General features: G+C 43.5%; 1 protein-coding gene across 2 annotated transcripts in view; it reads right to left on the bottom strand.

Moving 5' to 3' along the window:
* Positions 1-17,802, bottom strand: part of LOC308472139 (cytosolic phospholipase A2 beta-like) — a 49,530-nt gene extending 31,728 nt beyond the window's left edge. The window contains exons 1-4 of one of the 2 annotated variants that reach the window (XM_080996660.1): positions 17,648-17,802; positions 7,066-7,138; positions 5,108-5,244; positions 6-137 (exon numbers count right to left, since the gene is read on the bottom strand). In XM_080996660.1, the coding sequence (XP_080852786.1) occupies positions 6-137; positions 5,108-5,244; positions 7,066-7,138; positions 17,648-17,668 (363 nt within the window). In that variant the 5' untranslated portion in view covers positions 17,669-17,802. Of the gene's footprint in view, positions 1-5; positions 138-5,107; positions 5,245-7,065; positions 7,139-7,965; positions 8,222-17,647 lie in introns of those variants that run through there. The other variant, XM_080996661.1, reaches the window with a different exon arrangement.
* Between the last annotated feature and the right edge of the window lie 6,940 nt (positions 17,803-24,742).

Genomic DNA, 24,742 nt, shown 5'->3' with positions numbered 1-24,742 from the left:
CTCACCTCTGGTTTTAAGGAAAATAGCTCAAGAGCTGTTGTGCCAGGCCGGACTTTTTCCAAATCAAAAAAGATCACAAAAAGTACATCATCTTTGTCGGTTAGATTGGCACTACAGACCTCCAGCTGTAATATATTCTAGGAACAGAAGAGAAGGAAGGTTAGAATTGTATAGGGATAGAGTAGAAATTCAGTTCAGGTGTCCTTTAAAACAGAATCTACCAAATTAGCACATTTCAAAACAATATTCAAACCCAAACACAACTATCCTTTGAAATTTGCACTCACCTGAATTTTACCAAACAGTTTGCCAACCAACCAATGTTTGCAAAAATGCATATATTAGGGGGAAGTGTGCATGAAAATGAATATCTGGTGAAGATAACTGACAAGAATGCATTATATTAGAGGAAATTGCATGCAAAAAATATGTACATTAGTAAAAGCAGCATATATAGCTGTGTTTAATGGAAGAAATTGGCACTAAAATGCTGGTGAATTTTCATGAGCATTTTTTTTAAAGAAAGTTTGCAAATTGCTGCAAAATGTGGTAAACTGAATTTAAGATTATCATTTTTCCAAACTGAGAAAACCAAAATGGATGCACCCTTCCATCCCAAATCACACATAGTGACCCTGCCCCCCAACATCCATACATCAAGCAACATCTGAAAGTACTTATGTATGTCATATATTTACATATTTAGGGACCACTAAGGCAGCTAGTATGTTGTTTAAAAAACAAAAATTAAAATAATAATAATCTGAATTCGGTAAGAAATACAAGTGTAGATATAACAATAAGAACAGAACCAGCATTAAAAAGGAGGGAGAAATTCAATCATCATTAATGCCAAAGATATACAGAACACCAGTTTTCATTGGAAATCTAAACGCCATTAGGGAAGTCAGAAAATTCATTCCCCATGCTAGAGAGCTGCACAGTCTCAGCAGGAAAGCCAAACCTGGTACTCTCCAAATGTTTTGGACTACAACTCCCATCAGCTTGAACATTATATGGCTGTGCTTGCTGGGGCTGAAAGAAGTTGGGGTCAAAAATACCTGGAAAGCACTAGATTAATGAGCTATTTCATATGCTCACCAATCAGACTCTGCTGGTTGTGGAACCCTGAGAAGAGCCTGCCTGCATCAAAGGCCTGAGAGATCAGGTAGCATCACAGGAGGTGGTGAATTCCTGGCCCCAAACAATATAAGACTTCAAAAAGCATAAGTAATCAGGGCTTTGATTTGGTCTTGGACACAGACAGGGAGCTACTGGAACAGCATTACAGTGATATCTCAGGTTAATAACTTAATTCGTTCCGGAGGTCCGTTCTTAACCTGAAACTGTTCTTAACCTGAAGCACCACTTTAGCTAATGGGGCCTCCCGCTGCTGCTGTGCCGCAGCTATGCGATTTCTGTTCTCATCCTGAAGCAAAGTTCTTAACCTGAGGTACTATTTCTGGGTTAGCGGAGTCTATAACCTGAAGTGTCTGTAACCTGAAGCGTCTGTAACCCGAGGTACCACTGTAATCTGAAAAACTGGCTGCAGTCAAAACCAGCAGCAGCAAGTGAAGTTTCCAAGCCCTTTTTAAAAGGAAGCCCCATGCAGCAGAAGTTGCACTATACACCAAACTGAATTTGGACTGCTGGAATACCAATATTGGCTTTAGAAAGGTATGTGCATGCGTGGTCTAAGCTAAACATCAAAGGTAAAACAATATCTCTAACATGAGCACCTTTCCCCCCTGTATTGCATATCAGACACACACACACACACAAACACAAACACACACACACACACACACACACACACACACACACACACACAAACCATCCACTTCCAACTAAAAGGTATAAACTCTACCCCTTGTCTCATTTTCTGCAGCAGTGCCATTCTGACACTCTAAAACGCAACGTACCATAAGCATATAACAAGCCTTGACTCTGCAGAATGACCGCTCCCCGCATAAAACGGGGGGTGACCTTTGCGTGGACGCGCGCAGCCCCTGGATCTGGAGCGGCTCCATCAGCATAGGCTTGGCTTCGCCTTCCCTCAGGTGGGATACCTGGAGGTCTCTGCCTACCCCAGTCAGCTGTCCAATCCCACCTGGGGGAAGCGTTGCCAAGGAGATCAGGCCAGGTAGGGGAGGGATTACCTGCCCACACAATAGAGGGAGGATCTTACCTGGGAATCCTCACTTGGCTCCAGAGCTTCTCCCACCCTACCCACCCTCAATTAATGCATTATTTTGCAGGTTAACTTTTCTTCATAGGTTTTGCAGGTTAACTTTTCTTCACAGGTATGTGGGCGCTGCTACGTTAAGGTCGCTGTCAAAGGGTCGGAAAGGAATTTCCCTGCATTGGCAGGTTTCGCCTTTCCCGTAGCAAAACGTCACAACTTTGGCGGTATCAGGCCTTGGGCGGAATCCTTTTGTCCATCTTCCTCTTTGCAGCAGCGATACCAGGGTTCCCCGTTAAAGGGGTTTCTGAAGGGAGGCTTTGACCGTACGCCGAAAGGTCGTCATTGCTCTCCCCTGCGGCGGCAGCATAACGGGGGCGGCTATCTCTGCTTGAACATATGTTCTCCAGAGCCGGCCCATCCCCCACACAAACACTGGATAACCCTGATGCTCCCTAGGTCCCCAGCTGGGGACTGGGGAGGGAGAACGCCCAATGCCTGAGCCAAGGTCTACCCACATTTGAATTTAATAAAGTTGTGACCAATTTAATCCCATAGCACGTTGTCTTGAGTCGTTATTCCACATGACGGGGGGACCGCTCGGGATCTGGGGACTCCGCCTGTCCACGCAATGCCAAACACAGAATCACCTGACATAGCTATTCTTTTGCCGCAGGCAAAGTGGCTGGTGAATATGTTGGAGAACTGCTCCACACACACAAAGCAAGATGGATCCTGCTGCATGGAGAAAAAAAGGGGGAGATCTACTGATTCACAGGAACACAGGAAGCCACCTTATATTGAATCAGAACACTGGGCCATCTATCCCTGCGCCAGCTACACTGACTGGCAGCGGCTCAGCAGGGTTCCAGCCAGGGAGTCTTTCCTTGTTCTACGGGCCGATGCTGGAGACTCAACCTGGGTCACTGAGCATGAAAGGGAGATGCTCCACCACTGAGCAACAGATCTTCTGAGAGACAGAAGAAGCGTATCCACTGCAGAATCTCTGAATGTGTACAAAAGGCTGCCACACCTAACTGTTACCAGATTCTGGGAGGATTTAAAGGGTTGGATTACAGGTATAGGCAAGCCTGGAGGTTAGCTTTAGTGGGAAAGCTTCCATATGAATTGAAAGTAATTATGGGACCAGCATGATTAGCTGGTGGGAGAGTGCTATGAATTTAGCATCTTTGATGATGACAAAACTAATCTCCACCTTCCCATTAAATGAGGGTTGAAGTAAACTGCTCTGTTGGTAGATTCAATACAAGTTGGTATGTATTATGACTTGCACATACCAGCTGAGGGCATTCTTATGACACTTGAGACCAAAGTGTCTAATGACTAGGGAGGGCGGATTTAGTTTTGTTTCAGGAAAGCTAATACTTCCGGGGGGGGCGGTTTAATCCCCCCTTCCTCCATTTAGGGTGGCCACTTATGCATTGTCCAAAATGTACTCAATATAGATAAGACTGAGACATTGTTAGTTCCCTAGACCAGATGAGTGGGAGACTGCCTGCTCTTGATGTGGTTACACTTCCTCTGAAGGAGCAGGCTTGTAGCTTGAGGGTACTTTTGGATCCTTTGCTGTCGCTCGAGGCTCAGGTGGCCTCAGTGACCCGGAGTGCCTTCTATCAGCTTCAGCTGGTGGCCCAGCTATGCCTCTATCTGGAAGGGAAAGCCTAACTACTGCTGTCTATGCTCTGGTAACCTCAAGGTTAGATTACTGCAATGTATTATACGTAGGGCTGCCTCTGAAGATGGTTCGGAAACTTCAGCTAGTGCAGAATTCAGCGGCCAGGCTGCTCACTGGAGCAAGACAGTTTGAGCATATTACACTGATCCTGGTCCGATCGCACTGGCTACTGATTAGTTTCTGGGCCCAATTCAAAGTGCTGGTTTTGACCTATAAAGCCTTAAATGGCTCAGGACCACAATACCTCAAGAACAGCCTCTTTCCATATAAACCTACCAAGACCCTGAGATCATCTTCATGTGCCTTTTCCTCAAGAGGTCCAACACAAGAAAGGGCCTTCTCTGCCGTGGCTCCCCATCTGTGGAATGCTCTCCCCAGGAAAATTTGCCCGGCACCTTCATTATACACCTTTAGACGTCAGGCAAAAATGTTCCTTTTTAACCAGGCCTTTGGTTGATTTGTGGGGGGTATTGGGTTGTTGTTGTTGTTTTGATTATTTACTTTGGGGTTTTATATTTTGATTTTATTCTGTGAACCACCCTGAGACCTCCAGGTATAGGGTGGTATATAAATTCAATAAATAATAATAATACCACCAAAAAAAAAAAAGGCAAAGGAGGACACTGACTTCCATAATTTTTGCATGTGGTGATTCATATGTATAGTTGCAAATTTATATATAATTACTATAATTTAAATTTAAAAAACAGTACATGCTACCCTAGTGTGAAAGACTTGAGAGCAGGTGAGCTGTGTGGCTACTTAGTCTGCTCCCCAGATGTTTGCAACTTCAAGGCCCCTAATGCTCCCTTTTCTTAGTGTCCTTTATCTTTTTCTTCCTTAAAAGAAAGGACCCCTTCAAAATAGTCCTCTGTAAAGTAGAGCACATGGGCACCACTTGACCACCATTCCTGCTCGGATCCCATTAATTATCAGGCCTGCCCTCAGCCGATGATAATAGTACTTTTAAGCCCTGCATGTGAAATGTGATTTACGGTACCTTGCTTGGCCCTAAGCACAAGCTAAGCACAAAACTACCTGCACACAGGCATTTTTGTCACACAAGCACCCCTGCATTAGAGGCAACAATTTCATTTTTCCTGAACGTTCCTAAATCAGACTTGTTTGGAAAAGCCATTTATTTTATCTTATTGCAATAATGTTTTATGTCTTTATCTGCCCAGCAGGTTTTCCAAACAAGTGGTGGCATGTTGAATAGCTTACCTTACCTTGATCTCAGTTTGGATTCTAAAATAGAATGTCTCATTCCAGACTGGTTTATCAGAGTTCTTCATAGTTCGGGTTCTAAATTTCTCAGGCGATGCTGTCGGCAGATGCAAGGTCACGTAGCAATTAGATGGAAACACTGCAGCGAGGAATGGAAAAAGCTTTTTAACAGTTGTGATTGTATATTCAACTGTGTCTTAAGCCTTAGGGGCAAATATGGGGATGCCACGTCACTTTGTATGGGACAAACTGTGGGAGGGGCATCTATTTCTGAATATATTTTTGCAGTGGAGGTCTGAGCTGGAATATATAGTGATATAAGGAACAGAGAAATTTGGTGGTGGTGGTGAAGCCTCTGGCACCAACTAGATGACCTAATGTGACGTTTTAGAACATAAACCAATATTCTTGCAGTTATAACACCTAGTACTACTCTTACCGATATTGGTACATAATGCGGGTGGCGCTGTGGTCTAAACCACTGAGCCTCTTGGGCTTGCCAATCAGAAGGTTGGCGGTTTGAATCTGCATGACGCGGTGAGCTCCCATTGCTCTGTCTCAGCTCCTGCCAACCTAACAGTTCAAAAGCACACCAGTGCAAGTAGATAAATAGGTATTGCTGCGGCAGGAAGGTAAATGGTGTTTCCGTGCGCTCTGGTTTCCGTCACAGTGTTCCCTTGCACCAGAAGCGGTTTAGTCATGCTGGCCACATGACCCGGAAAGCTGTCTGTGGACAAACACCGGCTCCCTCAACCTGAAAGTGAGATGAGCGCCGCACCCCATAGTCGCCAGGGGTCCTTTGCCTTACATAATATCGCTGTTCAAATTGTTGCAGCTGAAAGCAATGTCTAGTGTTAGGAGGCCTCTTTCTCACACCTGCAGCATTGTGCAAAATGCACAGGCTACACCTGTGCAAATTGATGAACAAGACCAAAAAACTGGGTCCTTTTGACTGAACCATCACCAGTTCTGAGCAAGTGCAACAATGGGGGGTGGCACTGTGCCATCAGCAGCAGAAAATATATTGAGTGTGGGGCATAGAATGGCAGAGTGCATTTCAGGGAACGGGAAATGTTACATTTCTGAAACAGAACTATATATTTCTCATTCATGATACCATCCTGAATAACCCTTGAAAAAGTATGTCCTATTTATTTTGATGGTAAATTTTCAATTAAGCATACCAAAATTACTTAAGGGGATAAACTGAATCATGATAATTAAGAAAAGTGAGCTGAGTGTGTGAAAAATTCCCTTACCTCCAGTGATGACAGGAATCCAGCATTTAGGGGTGACAGACTATTTTTTGGCAAGAGAGTCCCACTGGCAGTGCCTATGAAAGTTTGTAGGGGTGCAGGATCATACCATGGGAAAGAGGCTCTTACAAGATTGAATGTATGCATGGATGTGAATTCTGTTCCACCTAAAACACTGGGGACATGTTCAGTAATGTTTAAGAACTGGATACCAATTCTCTTAAAAAGGTAAAGGGACCCCTGACCATTAGGTCCAGTCGTGACCGACTCTGGGGTTGCGGCGCTCATCTCGCTCTATGGGCCGAGGGAGCCGGCGTTTGTCCGCAGACAGCTTCCGGGTCATGTGGCCAGCATGACTAAGTCGCTTCTGGTGAACCAGAGCAGTGCACGGAAACGCCGTTTACCTTCCCGCTGGAGCGGTTCCTATTGATCTACTTGCACTTTGACGTGCTTTCAAACTGCTAGGTTGGCAGGAGCTGGGACCAAACAACGGGAGCTCACCCCGTCACAGGGATTTGAACCGCCGACCTTCTGATTGGCAAGTCCTAGGCTCTGTGGTTTAACCCACAGCGCCACCTGTGCTCTTTCAGATCTTTTGTTATTTAATCCAATCCAAGATTCCTTATTCCTACATTGCTATTTTATCCAATAATCTTGCTGCAGAGTTGAGCCCAGTGGGGCAATGAAGGATGCACAAAACTTACATGAAATTCCTGAGGGGATGATATTGGCTTTTATAATTCTGACAGACACCATGGAAACTGGAAACAGTTGTTTCTGCAATGGAAGAAAAGCCAGTGAACTTCACATGAATAAAAAATTAGTAAGAATTCTGGATTTATTCCCACATGACAGAGATCACCCAAAGCCACAAACATTGCCCATCGGGCCCCGCCAAAGCTTCTGCTTCTCCCTTTCTCATCCCATTCCCATTTCCCTAACACTGCTGGACACTTCCCTTGGAAACCTTAGAAACTTCTGATTAGTGAGCAGATGATGAGTAATGGTGAACAAACTTCCCTTAAAGGCAGATGTGATCTTGCCCACCACTGCAATGCAGAGCCACAAGGAGTTGTTAAGTGTTCAGGCCCAAGAGAATGCAGGCCGTAGATGAGAAGGCTAGATCAGTAGTCTGGAAGCACAGCGGTCCACTCTGTTGATCAGTCTCAGTGATATGTGACTCAGACAGAGAGAAGGAAGTATATTAGAAACATTTGGGGTATTGGAATTATTACTTTACATAACCCAAAACCGAGATGGAGGGAAGTCAACTATTATTTGTGTTAACCGATGTTTGTCTTCTGGTTTGTTTATATTTTCTGTTTTGGCTGATGTTTTTCTTTTTTTTTTCATTGGTGTGTTTTGTGTATTTTTATTTTTATTTTTGTTGTTGTTGTTTGGCATAGAAAATCAATAAAAAGATTTTTTTTTAAAAAAAAGAAACGTTTGGGGTATTGGATGGGTCCTGTGGTGCCACCTGACCAAGAGCGTTCTGGGCTGTTAGAGTGTCCCAGTTGGCTCTGACTGGAGTTCCCTCCCAAAAAAACGAATAGCCCTACTTGATTAATGCAGAAACATGACAAGGGTGAGCCTAGGACACATACCTTGCTTGAAAAAAATGTGCTCTCTAGAATATTAGCCAAAATCCTTTGTATGTAACACCCAGGAATGTCTCAGCAGACAAGTCAAAGTGAAATAGTTTATCTTATTATGTCCCTTATGAATGCCTCCATGTTGTCTCTGCATGAACAGAGAGCGTGTTTGCCTGTCAATGGCTTCAAGGCTTGAGATGAGAATGGGCTAAGGGCCATTGTCAATGGCTGGCATAGTAAGGCACCCACTAAGGGTGGGGACACCCCACAGGAGGCCCACTGACAAGGGGCCAGTGAAAGCCTGGACCGGGACCTACTCTTCACCATGGCAACCATGCCTCTCACTATGACAAACAAATAACAGTATTGATGCTGAGGAGGAAATGTAGCAGCTACTGCCTGCTTCCTCATCTGAAAAGGCCAAGCAGGTGTAACAGTGATGAGGAACAGCAGGTGGCAACAATGAGAGTGAGGAGATAGTCTCACAGAGAGAAGGGAGTATTGAGGTGTTTTGGCCAAGCTTCCCCACCACCAAAAGAACATGCAGCAAGCAAGCAATGACTGGGAGCCCTGTGAATGTGACATGGGTTCCACTGAAGCTGCTAATCAGAGGAGGGGACTAGAGGCCATTACAGCTGGGCTCATAATCATCCTGACCTAGGATTGTAAAAGAGGCTAGTGGACCAATGTGGTACCAACAGAGAAGTATAAAGACTGCCAGAGTTGAGAGCCCATGTGGTGTGGGGGTTAACATGTCAGACTAGGACCTGGGAGACTCAGGCTGCCATCAGCCATGAAGCGTATGGTGTGACCTTGGGTGAGGAACCATTTCTCAATCTGGGCAAGAGTCCTTTCCAGGGCCGGATTTAGATTTGATGAGGCTCTAAGCTACTGAAGGTAATGGGGCCCTTTATATGTCCAGCTGTCTTTTGTCAACAACAAATCATTGCTGTTTTTTGTGTTGAATATACACTATATGGAAGTGAAAGCTGGACCATAAAGAAGGCTGATCACCAAAGAATTGGTGCTTTTGAATTACGGTGCTGGAGGAAACTCTTGAGAGTCCCATGGACTGTAAGAAGATCAAACCTATCCATTCTGAAGGAAATCAGCCCTAAGTGCTCACTGGAAGGACAGATCCTGAAGCTGAGGCTCCAATACTTTGGCCACCTCATGAGAAGAGAAGACTCCCTGGAAATGACCCTGATGTTGGGAAAGATGGAGGGCACAAGGAGAAGGGGACGACAGAGGACGAGATGGTTGGATAGTGTTCTCGAAGCTACCAGCATGAGGCAGTGGAAGACAGAAGTGACTGGCGTGCTTTGGTCCATGGGGTCACGAAGAGTCGGACACGACTAAACGGCTAAACAACAACAACAACATACGCTATATGGTAGTTTACGGACCTAATAGATATAGCCTACAGGATGGTGGACTAGATGGGCTACTGGCCAGATCCAGCAGGATTATTCTTATGTTCTTATCCAGACAGCCTGGTTCCAGACTGTCTGTGACCTTCATACCTTCTGACATCAACCTGCCCACACACATCTTCCAAATAAACAGTTTGTGCAATACAAAGATGACCGACAGTCTGACCAGTGTTTCTGGATGAGATTTCATTAAAAAGAAATTATGGATTGTGGCTCTGCTGCATGGCTTCATTTACATGTATTTGCAGTTGTGTAATTACAAACACATTACTTTAAGAGGTGGTGGGTGGGTGAGAGAAAAGCATACTCTAAGAACAATCTGTTTGTGTTCCTTCTTTAAGTTCAATCATGTCCATGGGCAAAAAGTGCTGCAATATCTTCTTCAGGATAAAGTTGAAAGAGAGTTGGAGTTATGCAAGAAATCCCTAGATTTCATTGGCATTCATAATGGTGAAACTCAGATATTGGATCTAGGCAGAGCTATTTTTTCAGCAGGAACTCACCAGGACTTAGTTCCAACACCTCTCAGGTGGGCATCATTGTCACTCTAAGAGAATGATGGAGGTGTTTGTGGTGAGTTTCAGCACAAATAGGCAACTAGGTTTGCTGGCTTGGGACAGGGTTTCTAGTGGGGGGGTGTCCCTTCCTGATACAATTCAGGAACTTTGGAGTGGCCCTGATCCAACTTGAGACAATTCAGAACTGAGGTGACCCAAGCCATATCAGTGGCCATTTACAGCAAAATCATGGGTTGAACTGAAGGCTCCTCCACACTTCCTTTTGTCCAGCTGCGTTCGCCCAGGGAAAACCACTCACTAGCGCTCAGTTAGAGCAAAATTGCAATTCAAATTCTCTGGATTGATTTTTGCTCTGATTTAGCACTAAAGAGTGGGTTTTCGCTGGGAAAGGAGTGGGGCAAAGGGACAACTGCCTCAGACACATGCTTTCTAGACACAGGACAAACAGAAGTGTAAGACAAGCCCTGAATCAGTCTAATTCAGTTCAGGATCCAGAATTTAGCCGAAGTGGAATTTAGCCAGTCCCAGTTTCTAGAGCAGGGATAGGAAGAAGGTAGGCCAAGATCTACTGGGCGGTCTCTTGGTGGTTTATAGTAGTTTGACAATGGTTTTTGACTCCCAATTCTTTTACAACAGCAACAATAAAGAACTTTCCACCTAAATTTTGCTGCTGCAATGAAGCTTTCTTTCTAATCCAGAGTGGATTTTTGGGGGGGTGGAAGGAATGTGAACTCGATTCACATTGATAGGCTCAAAATCTGCTCAGAGGCACCCTGCACTCTGATTCTAACTGTATGTCTTATGAATCTGACTCTCTGGTTGGTAGAAAGAAAAACAAAGTAGATCCCTCACTCTATGGGTATTATGTTGGTGCTGGGTTGGCAGGCCTGAATGCCTAGCTTTAGATCTTGAGTTGATTCCTTGCAAACACCTAAACAATTGAATGGAATAGTTCACCTTGTCTTTAACTGAAATACCCTTTGACCTCCCAATTTTTCTTCATACAGAAATTTCTCTAGCTTTTCTATGACAGTATCCTGTTTCAGAACCCCAGGACAATCCAATGAGAGTCAAAGGGAAGCACTTCTTCCAACAACACACATTTAGGCTATGGAATCTGCTGCCACAAAACATAGTTCTGATTCATTAAAAAAAAAAATCAGCATTCCATTCTTTTATTTGAAATGGTTCCCAGCTATTCAAATTATGAACGCTGGAGTCAAAATGGCAACATTTAAGTCTTCATCTTATTGTTTTTAAATTTATCCAAAAGTTGAGTTACATTTTAAGAGCCCTTCAGCATTTCAAAGTCAAGATTTTGATGTCAATTCCAAAATTCAGACAAAAGCAGAATTATTGGAAACACAAAGCACAAAAAGGCTCGATCTGATGGGAAAGAGGCTTACTTGTGACGTCTTGAAGTTAGACAGATATATACATAGTGCTTATATAAGGCTTTACAGCAGGGTCTGGTTCTTAGTCTGAAGAATTTCAGTTGATCACACCACACTAGTTACTTGCCCTCATTTAATCACCATTTATAACTCTAATGAGCTGCTCCAGGCAATTATGTTATTACTTTGCACAGTCATCTACATGCTTCTATTTCTTGCATATTTTCATTTGCATATACTCTGCTGCTACCCTCACTTCCTTATACATGCTGTCTGTTGAGCAATCTTAGGAAACCTCATTTCAAGTTCCCTCTTAGCAAACATGGCACATCTTTCCACATTCTGAAGCTCTCAAGATTTCTCTTCCCAGACTTGTGTCTTATTTCTTGCCTCCAATAATTAATAGCATACTGGCAAGTTCTTATGAGCTGATTATTAACTGATCTCTAGTCTACTTCACCGCCTTCTTCATCCAGAATTCTGGTTATTGGACTTTACTCTTATTACTATTGGTAATATTACAGCTGCTGTCTGATTTCCTATGTCTGATCATTGGTCTTTTGACCCCAGCCTTGTCCACTCTGTCAAGCAGCAATTCTTCAGAGCCTCCTGCAGAAGACTTTCACATCACCTGCTACCTAACCGTTTAATTGGCAATGCCAGTAACTGAACCTGGGACCTTTTACATACAAATCATGCATCCCACCACTGGGCAACTGGGCAACTTCCTTAGACACTAAAAAGGCAAAGTTGCATTTTAATACTGTAAACAGCACTAAGAACCAGTAGGATGTGCAGAATCCAATTAAAAATGTTGAGTCTCTTTTGGCAAAGTTAAAGCCTATTAATGCCCATTGATTTTAATGTTTAAAACCAACCTCATTTTTAAAATGTCCACCATTTGCATCAATATACCTTAAAAATATTTAGTGCCTCAGCTAAGCAGTGCTCTTTATTCATTATGACTGTTTTTCTAGACTTGAATGACAGTCAGCACAACTAGATTATTTTGCTTAGTTTTAGGGTTCTGGAGGAGTTGAACCAGCAGGGGCAATAAGTACTGGTATTGAAGGGATCCAAGTTCATTTTTAAACATGAACACCCTTCCTCCCCCACCCCCAATATGCTATAGAAGTTTTTCCACTATGGAAGGCTACTTTTTGAAGCTTCAGGTTGCTCCCATTTACCAATGTATTTTTTTAGTCTCTGGCACAGATCTCTGAAACAGGAAATGAGACAACTTGGCAGTTAAAAAAAACCCCCAAATTACTAATCCTTTCTTCTGGCTGCAGGTACTTTCTCTAATATTCATGAATGAGCAAATTCTTTTTGAAGGACCAAGATTTTAAAACTGAAAAAGTCAGGTTCCAGATATACAGATATCTATACTAAAAGAGCAGCTACGCTGATGATGCAAGAGAGGATTGCCATTGTCTAATAAACACATTTTATTCTGCTTCTGATAACTGGGGGCTAGTTTGAATACATAGCAAATTGATGAGTAGAATCTTGTTATATATATTAATATATAAATGTTAACTGCATTTATATCCCAACTTTTCCTCCAAAAGCTCAGGATGGTCACATGGTTCTTTACACCCCACTGTCCTCTTTTAATCCACACAACACCCCTGTGAGATGGGTTAGTCTGGGAGCCAATGACCGGCCCAAGCTCACCCAGGGAGCTTCATGGCCAAGTGGGGATCGAACCCTGGTCTCCCAGGTCCTAATCTGGCACTCTACACTAGGCATCCCCAAACTCAGCCCTCCAGCTGTTTTGGGACTACAGCTCCCATCATCCCTAGCTAACAGGACCAGTGGTCAGGGATGATGGAATTGTAGTCCCAAAACAGCTGGAGGGCCGAGTTTGGGGATGCCTGCACTACACCATAGCTATTATTTAGCAACTGATCAGGAATAAGCAATTTCAACCAAGCCATTTCAACCAAGCTTTTTGAACAAGCTTGGGCTTACTGCTAACAACAATTTTCATCATCGTCATGAAATGAATATTCTACAAGCCCTCAACATGGTCCATAACAACATTACATGAAGAAAGATCAAAGCAGCAGTGAGGTTGGGGGGGGGTGCAGACTCTGCACAGTGGTCCTGTTAGTATACCCACACAAGCCCAACCTCCCTGTCACTGCCACCCTCAACACAGATACACACACACACAGAGACACACACGGTAATCAGGAGCTTATATTGCTGCAGCTCCAGCACCACTCAGCAAGCTGTTCCAGATGCCACTATCCATGCACAAGAGAGAGGAACTGGCAGCCTTGAGGGAAGAAAAATAAAATAAAATGGGGCACTCAAAAACAGGCCAGAAAGACTGAGCATGTTAAGTGGCCAAAAATGCTGGCTGACTTTGGCGAAGAAAACAGAAAGAAGCGGGGGTTGGGGTTGGAAAGAAATATCCCTGGAAGAGGCTGGTTGGCTAGCTGGCACCCTGAACAGGAGCCGGGGCTGGCAAAACATTTTGCAGCCCAAAGCAAAGGGTTAACTGGCTCCCTGTCTGCCCCTCCCCTCTACACACACAAGCCAAGGTACATCGCACCCAAGTTCTTTTGGGACCCAAGGCAGAAAATCCTACAGGTGCATCTCTCGTGAGTAAAAATGAAACAATAATTAATTATATAAGGAACTATTTGCTGCCCTTCCATGCCACCTAAACACAATTGCCTGAGCATTGCCCAAGGGCAGGCTGGTCTTGGCAGCAGGAATACCATACTACCAAGTTTGCTGAGGCACAAAGTGAGACGCCGTGTTTTAAATTAGCTGTGTTTTCTGAAAAGCCAGAAAACTCTGGCAGCAAAGATGTCTAGAGGCATCATCCGTCTGCGTGTGTTATTGTTATACAATTAAGCTTTGGTAATAACAGCACTATGCAAATGTGTTTTACAGTAAGCTCTAGTCACCCCAGTTATGTTAACTCTTCAGCTATGTGTTTGCAACAACAAAATCAAAACACAAAAATACGTTTCTTTCCTTAACGTGTTTTCTTTTTTTCATGTCCTTCCCACGCCCAGTGGCTAAAAGAGGGGAGAGTGTGGCCTGCAGAAGCATTTGCTTCCCAGTTCTTCCTGTCTCCCACTGCTATCCAGTCTGCTCCTACATAGCTTCTCCTGTCAGTATTCCCTCCCTAGTACATACTCTGAATGGCTGCTGAGCCACAGCATCCTGCACCCTCTGCTCATAAAAGTACAGGGTTGATCCTCTTGCAGAGATGCTTCAGGAAACAGAGGGCGAAGTGCCCACTTCCTTTGCAAAGAGGGAAGCCTGCTTTAGTAACCGACTTTCTCAACAACAAAACCACACTTCTTTCAGTTACTGGCAAACGCAAGCTTAAGTGTCTCTGACTACTGGGCACTTGTTTCTTTGTGACAAGGCATAATGCTGAACGTGGTGTGCGTTGGGTCAAGGAGCAGTGGAGGAAAGCGTTGCTAATAAACCCTTTGGAGCAAGCAAGCATGCAATTAACTCCGTCCATGTCTCCAATGGCTTGAATCGTATATTTAAAATATATATTAAGGCACTGTTCCTACAGCAAATGACTAATGCGGGGGAAGGGCTTGGCCTGAATGCAATCCATGTCTCTTTGGACAACAACTCTGTCTGGGATATTCACAGATATTAAGGGCATCCAAATGTGTGTTCGTTTGATCAGGAAATATGCTTATGGGACCTCACCTCCTCCAGGGCCAGGCTCTGTGGATATCACTTCCGATAGCTTTACAGCAGCAGTGCTGGTCCACATGTGACTGCAGCATCCCAAGCCTGCTTTCCCCAGTTCTGCCCACTCAAATCCGTTTTGCAACGTGGTTGCAAGAAATGAGCAAGCAACAAATGAACATTATAAAGTATCCATGCAGTGCATTAACATGAAACAGTTTGCCTGAAGCATTAGGGGTAGGGTGGGGGTTTTGAATTGCTGGTGGGTCTATTTGTGGGATTCAGTGCGAAGGAGAGAGCTGTTGGGCTCACCTGAAAGGGGGGAGGTGTTTAAAGGAACATATGTACACACCCAAATAGATCATGAAGTCTTTTCTAGGTAACTACTCATTAGTGTGCTGTAGCTCCAACGCTATAAACCCAGCTGCTGTGTCTCAAAAGAAGAGAGCAGGGACTCAAATGCTGACACTGCTAATAATAATAGTAATAATTAATAATAATAATAATAATAATAATTTATTTATTTATTTATACCCCACCCATCTGGCTGGGTTTCCCCAGCCACTCTGGGCAGCTCCCAACAGAATACTGAAAAAACAATATAATACCAAATATTAAAAATTTCCCTAAACTGGTCTGCCTTCAGATGTCTTCAGATAGTTGCTTATTTCCTTCACATCTGATGGGAGGGCGTTCCACAGGGTGGGCACCACTACCGAGAAGGCCCTTTGCCTGGTTCCCTGTAACCTCACTTCTTGCAGTGAGGGAACCACCAGAAGGCCCTTGGAGCTGGACCTCAGTGTCTGGGCTGAACGATGGGGGTGGAAACTGGTATAGTGGGCCAGGCCTTTTAGGGCTTTAAAGAGTTGTTGCTGTTGCTGTTGCTGTTATTATTGCTGCAATGGCATGTCCTATTCTTTAGTTCCGTAAAGGACTCCCAACTGAGGATGCCAAGGTAACTCTGATAAGCACCTTTAATCCACATTTGCCTGATCCAGTGAGGGTGACTTATGTAAGGAAGCCTCCTTCCAACATAAACACCTTGCGACACACAGACAGTGTTCCCGGTGGAAATAAGCACACGACCCAACATCCAGGCTTGTGTGCATGGCGATCCCTGTTATATTACATCGATCCCCTCATTCAGCATTGCCAATGATCAGCCCTGACATTCCCGTAACTGGATGGGAGGGGAGTTTGGAATCCAAGAGATGCCCACACCAACCAGAAGGGTGCTCAGTACTGCCAGTATTCTCTGTTCAGCACATATGTTCTTGGAAGTCTTTCTATATGGTGATGACTAGCAGTACACATGTGCACATGAGGATTCAGAGCATGGGGCAGGTATGCATCAATTCAAAGAAGATTCAAAAATACTTCCTATCTCATCCACATTCTTCGTTGCCAGTGTCCTCCCTGACCTCTTCCCCAAGTGTTATCTTCTGTACCTAATCTCTGATCTGCAAAACAGCAATCAACACGCAGGCTGCTCCCGACATGTCTTGCTGCTGGTAGTTACACCATTTTCCATTTTATTAGCATCCTGGTGCACTTACTGCTAGCATTAAAATAATTTGTTTTTAGGCTAATTAAGATGGAACCGTATTACTTTTGAATTCATATCCTGATTTTCTGTTTGACTGCTTTTGCTATGTTTGCAACTTTTTCATGTTAACAGCCACCTTCAGTGTGGTTTTAACTACAGAAAGCCAGCATACAAATAAAATGATAGTATGATGGCTGGATGGATAGGATGGGGGCGTTAATTGGGTTCTTTTTGTTTTCATTATGTATTTTGTGTTTTTATATTGTGATTTTATGTTGTGACTACTCTGAGACCTGCGGGTCTAAGGCACTATACAAATTTAATAAATAAAATAAATAAAAATATATGACCTTAGATCTAGGGTATGACTTGCCACTGCGATTACAAGATGCTGGACTAGATAGATCTTTCGTCTTGATAATGAATGAAATGGTGTGCATCCAAAATGTGTCAAACTGGCAACCATAATTTCTGCTAGAATTGAGAAACTAAACTGCCAACAGAATTCCGCAAGTAGGTTCTGCACATCCCTAACATGAGCACATGTGATCCCCACTTGTATATCTTCTCTAAATGGGTAGAGAAAGACTGACAGAGAGAGAGAAATGTCAAAGCTAAATGGCCTTGAAATGCAAAAGTACAGCCAGTGACAAAAGCTTATGACATAAAATTTGGTTGTCTTTAAGGTGCCACGAGACTTTTTGTTATTTTTTTCCTGTAGCTCCTGAACTGTCAAATTGTCTTCCTTTTCATATACTTTTTAAAAACAACATGTTGTTAATAAACCCCCTGCTGCCATTGTTAATAAATCTAATAAATGTGTATTAGTTTTAAACAGTTCCTTTCATTTCAAACCAAATCCCATGCTTGTACCATTCAGAATCAAATGGTGCAGAGGCACACATTTATCTCACAGAGCAGGAACCAGTTGCTTCATTAAAACTCTCCCCGAAGCAAAACCATGCCTGCTACTACATCAGACATACATTCCAAAAGTTGTTTGAACATGGGCATTTTCAGACTATTCAGATCCAGGGAGGAGTTGGATGCACCCCCCCCCACCCCACTCCCCAGATAAAACAAAATATAAAGATAAAACAAATTGTGAGAAGTTATTTTCCTTACCTTCTCGGCTGCGGTCCCCATTCTTGGGAAGTCGTAGCGCCACTGTCATCAGCAATGCTTAACAACAGGTTAACAGGCAAACTGCATTCAAAGGTGTTGCTGCTGCTCCATATATGTAGCCTCTGAACTCCGCCTACTATGGCCCTTGGGCAGGAAGGAACAGTGTATGCTGCCAGCATGCGGAATACTTGAAACACACAGACTTCAGTGCCATAAAGCCAGATGAAGTAATTTACATTTCCTGAAACACAAGTCCTTCCTCTTTCAACAAGCCCTCTAAGTCAGGGCGGTCCAACCCCCTCAGACCAAGTGGGCTGCAAGAATCCTTCAAGACAGAACCCACAGGCCACACACTGAATTAAATTTCCATATTGTTCATGAAAGTGTTTTGCAATGTAGTTAATATTATTTAATATACACAATATGTTTAAAAATATATAATTAAACAAATAATAGATTCAATATATTTATTCATTAAACAAATGGAATACACAAACTCAGGGTGGTTCCTAGATAGATAGATAGATAGATAGATAGATAGATAGATAGATATAGATGCACTACATGAAAATGCAGGAGAACCCAAGATTGGGGTGTGTGAGAGAATCCAACCCCTGAAATCCCAAGCAGGGAGATCCGAATGCAGACAAAGTGACCCCAAATCCATGGTCACCACATCCCATCTCTCCCCACACTGTTGCAGTTTGGAATATACCCTTCCCTGTCCACCGTGAGTTTCCTTTTCCTTACCTATACAGTGGTACCTCAGGTTAAGTAGTTAATTCGTTCCGGAGGTCTGTACTTAACCTGAAACTGTTCTTAACCTGAAGCACCACTTTAGCTAATGGGGCCTCCTGCTGCTGCCGCGCCGCCGGAGCACGATTTGTGTTCTCATCCTGAAGCAAAGTTCTTAACCTGAGGTAATATTTCTGAGTTAGCGGAGTCTGTAACCTGAAGCGTATGTAACCTGAAGCTTATGTAACCTGAGGTACCACTGTAAGTGTTTATGTGTGCTTTTGATGTGAGAGGCATTAGAGGTGGGGATCTTAAAAATCCCCCCCAAAAAAATCTAAAATCAGAAGCCCAAGTTTGCCCCCACCAGGCAGGTTTTTCTGCACAGCCAAGATCTACCTACCCTGATCACCTCAAACCTCTGCTGCTGCTCCCTACCTCACTGCTCCCCATTCTCCAGCAAACCCCTTGACCCGTGCACAACAGAGACAATGAGGAGCACCCCCAACTCAAAAGCAGTGGCAGCATCACTGCTGGGTCTCTACTGCTCCGGGGACCTGAGGGCAGCTCTTGCCTAGCCCTCTGCTGCCTGGCACTGATGGTTGCAAGCCAGTGCCAGATTTAGGGCAGCGCGACTAGTTTCCCCACACAGGACATGCTGAGGGACATGTGTGAAGGAGGCATGAGGGACCCAGGAGCCACTTCCTGTTTCCTAGCCTCCTTGGGACTGCCGAAAAAAATGGAGTTTGCATGTTGCATGTGGCCCAGTAATCCAGTAGGCACATCTCTACTGGATTTGAATTGGTTTCATACATGTGTTGTTATTGTTGCTTTAGATTATGTATGTGTGTGGGTGGGTGGTTTTTTAAATGGTTTTCATATATAATTGTTCTGTACACGTTTTGATTGTATTTTAAATCAGTTCATGGCTCCACCCGGCCATGAAGCTCGCTGGTGTCCTTTGGCCAGTCACTGTCACTCATTCTAACCTTCCTCAAAGTTAGACTGTTGTGAGGATAAAATGGGAAGAGCATAAATAATGTTCACCACCTTGAACAGGAGAGGTGTGGTATAAATATAGAAATAAAGGTGCCTCATTGGAGGCAATTAAATAAATGAAGCATTGAATGTTCTTCGTTCATATACACTGCTTTATGTCATGCAAGCCTCAACAATGTTTACATAAAATATATACACCAATAGTAACAAAATAATTGAAATATCACAAAATACAAAAGATACATAATCTTTCATAACAATTAAGCTACCAGAAATATTTTGCTAAGCAATATTGCAAAATGTGTATTCATTTTCAAATTCTCTATAGCAAGCTGTATGGTGTTTTTCACATGCTGAAGTGTTTTTGGCAATGTAACAGATAAAGGCGTAATATATGTATGTGCTCCAGCAAAACTCCCAGTGAACTCTGTCACGTGGCTGGGTTGCTTCACATTTTCCTTTGGCATCTCTGCTCAACAGAAACATAACTGTTTAGAATACGTCTCTGTGTTATTCTCAGTATCACAGTAAATCGGATTATTTTACAATGATTCCCCTGGTCTACTCTATTAATAACATGCACATGTATCGTTCTTGGAGGCTTTTTTGTCTTCACATTTGGTATATCTCCACCTTTAAAAATAATAATTCTATATGTATCTTAGCTGCCAATTACCTCAAGCCTTTTCCTGATGTGTATTAGTGAGAACATACTGGGGAGGGGAGAGCAAGCGTAGAGATCTGTCCCAACTTTGATCTATGTGTTCCATATGCACATACACACATGGGTCACATGACAGCCTGATTTGCATGGGCTACGTGATTTGCATAGCTGAGTAGCTGAAGCTGGGCAAAAAAAAGCTCCTTTTGCTTGCATTCTTCTCAGGCCCTCTTTCTCTCTCTTATCCCTGATATACACCTGAGACTGAGCAATGCCTGCATTCCATTCAGTGTAACCTCCTTCCCCATAGGCCATGTTCCGTTTCCCTGTATCCCACACCGCTCTCAGTTGCCTTGGCTCACTTCCAAAATCCTCACATTATCCAGGGTGTTTGCAGAAAGACACTTAATACAGTAAGCAGTCCTGAGGTCCCATAAGTGGGTCGCTCGCAACAAGTTTTTTATTTTCTTAATTTATTAGATTTTCCCTGGAAAGGGTAAATTCAGATTATTATTACTCTTGGGGGGGGAGTGGTGTGGGTTGCCATTCTGATAACAACCATTTTATGTGGATGCCGCAGGAAATCTTCCATGCACAAGGTGCAATGATCCCACTGGAAACGCTAGCATGGAAACACCTGCAATTATTTTTCCTCGTTAAGCTTTTAAAAAAAAAGATAGGAAACCTTTTTCTTCTTCAGATATTCACTGTTCTGCAGCATGTATTGTAGTTAAGTTGGCATTTTTGGTCCTTAAATTGGACTTTGCACCTGGATTTCCATAGAGATCAGCTACTTTTCCTATGTAGTTGTGCCAATTTGCTGTCATTATTAGACATACGTAATTCTTTTGTGAAGAAGACAAGCTTTCTCTGCCTTCGGTGCTTCCTTTTGCTCCATCTTCTTGGAGCAAAGTGGACATTTTTCTGGTCCCCAGGCACTTCCACCAACGTTTCTATGTACAGTCAGTTCCCCTGCCAAACTTTCCTGGGCGCACCATTTGAATGGCAATGCCTATCAACTAGGGGCAGCCCCCTCTAATATTTTATTGGAGGGGCCGGGGGAACCTCAGCCCCTAGGAGCTGGCTCCTATGGAGAGGCTGCAGGAGCAAGGAAGGCAAAGGAAGGAAGGCATTAGGAAGCCAACACGAGGAAAAAGCAAAGACTAGGATGGAAGAGAGAGGCTGTGAGACAGGGAATCATGTGACAAGGAGGAGAGGAAATCAGGAAGTAAAATGCAGAAATAGAGCAGGACTTTAATTGCAGGTCCAGTGCTATAGAAAAGCTGAACCAAGCAAGCAAGCCTGGCTACACTGCAGGGAACATTCCAGAAGGATTATTCCAAACAAGCTGTAAACAGCATTTCCAGTCCTCATTCACCATACAAGTATATCCAAATTGGCTGACTAAAAGCCACCGAAAACAAGCAACACAGGTGAATGGAAAGAGGTTCCACAGAGTCTGCTTTCTAATATATGAACTCTGTTTGTGACTGAGTCATGAAGGAAGAGCCATAGCTCAGGGGTAGAGCACCTGCTCTGCCCATGAAAGGTTCTTGGTTCAAGCCCTGGCACCTTCAGCTGAGAAAGCAGAGCCCTGTCTGAAACCCTGGAGAGATGCTACAACCCAATACGGACAGTACTGAGCTAGATGAAGCAATGGTCTGACTCAGTATAAGGCAGCTTCCTATGTGCCTCTGAGGGTATTGCTCAAGATGAAGATAGGGGAAGGTGCAGTGGTAATACAGGTTCCTAGCCACATCTGTCACTAGTTTCCTTCCTGGAATAGCAGCACCAACTTTTATAACAACCTGAATTCTAATTAGTAAAGCTCTTAGGTCTGCAGTTAAGGTCTATATTTCATAGTGCAATCTAGGTGAGAATTGTCATCATGTGCTCATTAAGGAATGTTCTTCCTCAGAAAATGCCAAACATAAAAAGCGCCATTATATCCTTATAACAATTTACATCAACGGAAATATAGTCATACTCAGTGTGGACGCACTGAACTCGATGGACTTAAGTCAACTGATTTGCACTGATATGCACTGATTTCAACAGGTCTACCTGGGTATGATTTAGTCAGATACAACTCAGTATGTGTAGTGCTGTGCGTTTATTCCTATACTAACTGCAAATTATACACAATCCTATGTAACTGAACTTTAACTGTCCTCACACCAATCCAAAAAAGGAGAGGATACTTGGAGTGAAAGTGCTTAACTTCCCCCCCCCAAAAAAATTATGTTGTACACTCCAAATGGCTTACTATTTATACCCCCTTTCCCCTAGTTGGCTTCTTACTCAGTACAGTATGTATTTGGGAGGGAAACTCATGAGTGAAAGAGGGTGGAGGAGGGAAATTTGGAGCAGAGAAGTCAACAAGTTAAACACAGAGGGGAGGAGGAGAGAGAGCTGCTGCTTTTCTGTTCCCAGGACCAACCAAGTAATTTTTTGCAGGATATGTCAATTACCCAAGGCCAGCTAATTTATTTTGGGCCTGGAGCAGAAAATCTCATGAGCAGCTCTTCCCTGCATTCTTGACCGTCAAAATACAATAAAAAACAACAACCTAAACATCTGTCTCCTGAGAAATCTCTATGTGGGACAAGAAGCTACAGTTAGAACTGGATATGGAACAACTTTGGGAAAAATTGGGAAAGGAGTACGACAAGGCTGTGTTTTGTCTCCCTGCTTATTTAACTTATATGCAGAATTCATCATGCAAAAGGCTGGGTTGGATAAATCCCTAGCTGGAATTAAGATTGCCGGAAGAAATATCAACAACCTCAGATATGCAGATGACACAACCTTGATGGCAGAAAGTGAGGAGGAATTAAAGAACCTTTTAATGAGGGTGAAAGAGGAGAGCGCAAAATATGGTCTGAAGCTCAGCATCAAAAAAACGAAGATCATGGCCACTGGTCCCATCACCTCCTGGCAAATAGAAGGGGAAGAAATGGAGGCAGTAAGAGATTTTACTTTCTTGGGCTCCATGATCACTGCAGATGGTGACAGCAGCCACGAAGTTAAAAGACGCCTGCTTCTTGGGAGAAGGGCAATGACAGGCCTAGACAGCATCTTGAGAAGTAGAGACATCACCTTGCCAACAAAGGTTCGTATAGTTAAAGCTATGGTTTTCCCAGTAGTGATGTATGGAAGTGAGAGCTGGACCATAAAGAAGGCTGATCGCCAAAGAATTGATGCTTTTGAATTATGGTGCTGGAGGAGACTCTTGAGAGTCCCATGGACTGCAAGAAGATCAAACCTCTCCATTCTGAAGGAAATCAGCCCTGAGTGCTCACTGGAAGGACAGATTGTGAAGCTGAGGCTCCAGTACTTTGGCCACCTCATGAGAAGAGAAGACTCCCTGGAGAAGACCCTGATGTTGGGAAAGATGGAGGGCACAAGGAGAAGGGGGCGGCAGAGGACGAGATGGTTGGATAGTGTTTTCGAGGTTACCGGCATGAGTTTGACCAAACTGCGTGAGGCAGTGGAGGACAGAGGTGCCTGGCATTCTCTGGTCCATGGGGTCATGAAGAGTCGGACACAACTAGACTAAACAACAACAAACATCTAACAATTTGCTGCCTTCTCAATAAACTCCACATTAGCTCGTTGAGGTAACCACTTCACTTTGCCTAATCTACTTGCTCCTCATTGCCCTACCTTGGCCATAGGGAGGCAGCCAGGGGTTCAGTATTCATTTGATTCTGCTGCTTGGACTCCAAATCCTATCACACAAATAGCCTCCTTCAAAATCTCAGCTTTATTTTTCAGTTTCATAACTGCAGATGGAAAAAGGAAATGAGAGTGAACGTTCCTGCATGGAGTCTGAACTTTGGCACAAAATTTGGTTTCCTAAGAATCATGGCTTTCCCCCCTCAGAAAATTAAAATACTTCCAAGTCCCACTGATTTCAAACAAGGAGTTAAGCACATGCCTCACTATCTCCAGCTAAGGACTTTAGTTGGATTGTTATGGTTTACTACACTCAAGCACTTGCCATGTGGGTTTCAAGAAAGGTCTGAAAGCATGCCAACAATGTCTGCTGAAATCTCACCCAAGATGGGCTTGAAAAGGGTTTCCTGCAGAAAGGGAAGATTCCCCATTCTCCCCACAGGGCTGTACCATATCTTGTCTGTTGCCAGGGCTGTTGCCCAGCCTTACCAATTTCACTCTTGTAATTTGAGCAAGAAGGTTATGAACATACAGAACGGATCACAGCACAGAATATGTGGCATCTTTGCGTATCAAACCTTGTTTTTTGTGGAGATTCAACCTCCTCTTTTCCTCTGAAAATGCTCTCCCTCCATGCTCTTTTTCCAGATTCTTGTAGGAAGTGCTGACCTTTGAAGTACAGTGTGCAAAGAGGATTCCAAGGGCCTGTGCTGGAGCAGAACTATCTAGATCCCTAGGGATTTGTTAGGATCCCCTTTTGAATATTTAGTATCAAAAATAGAAATCTAGGAAATCTGAATTACCTATAAACTACCTGAATTACCTATAAACTACCTGAAATCTGAATTACCTATAAACTACCGGTAAACCCGATAAAACAGCAGCAAAAATACGCGAGACATTTAGTCAGCTGTTGTAGCGGGAATGCTCAATCTTTATTCATGTTTCTTGGATTATGGAATATGATACAACAGGTTCCTTAAGAACATACTGTAATCCAGCAATTATCCTAGTATGATGTCAAA

Source organism: Podarcis pityusensis (assembly GCF_964106645.2).
Source record: "Podarcis pityusensis genome assembly, chromosome: 1".
Lineage (NCBI taxonomy): Eukaryota > Metazoa > Chordata > Lepidosauria > Squamata > Lacertidae > Podarcis > Podarcis pityusensis.
Note: the sequence above shows the minus strand (reverse complement) of the source record. Positions and strands in the feature narration are given on the sequence as shown.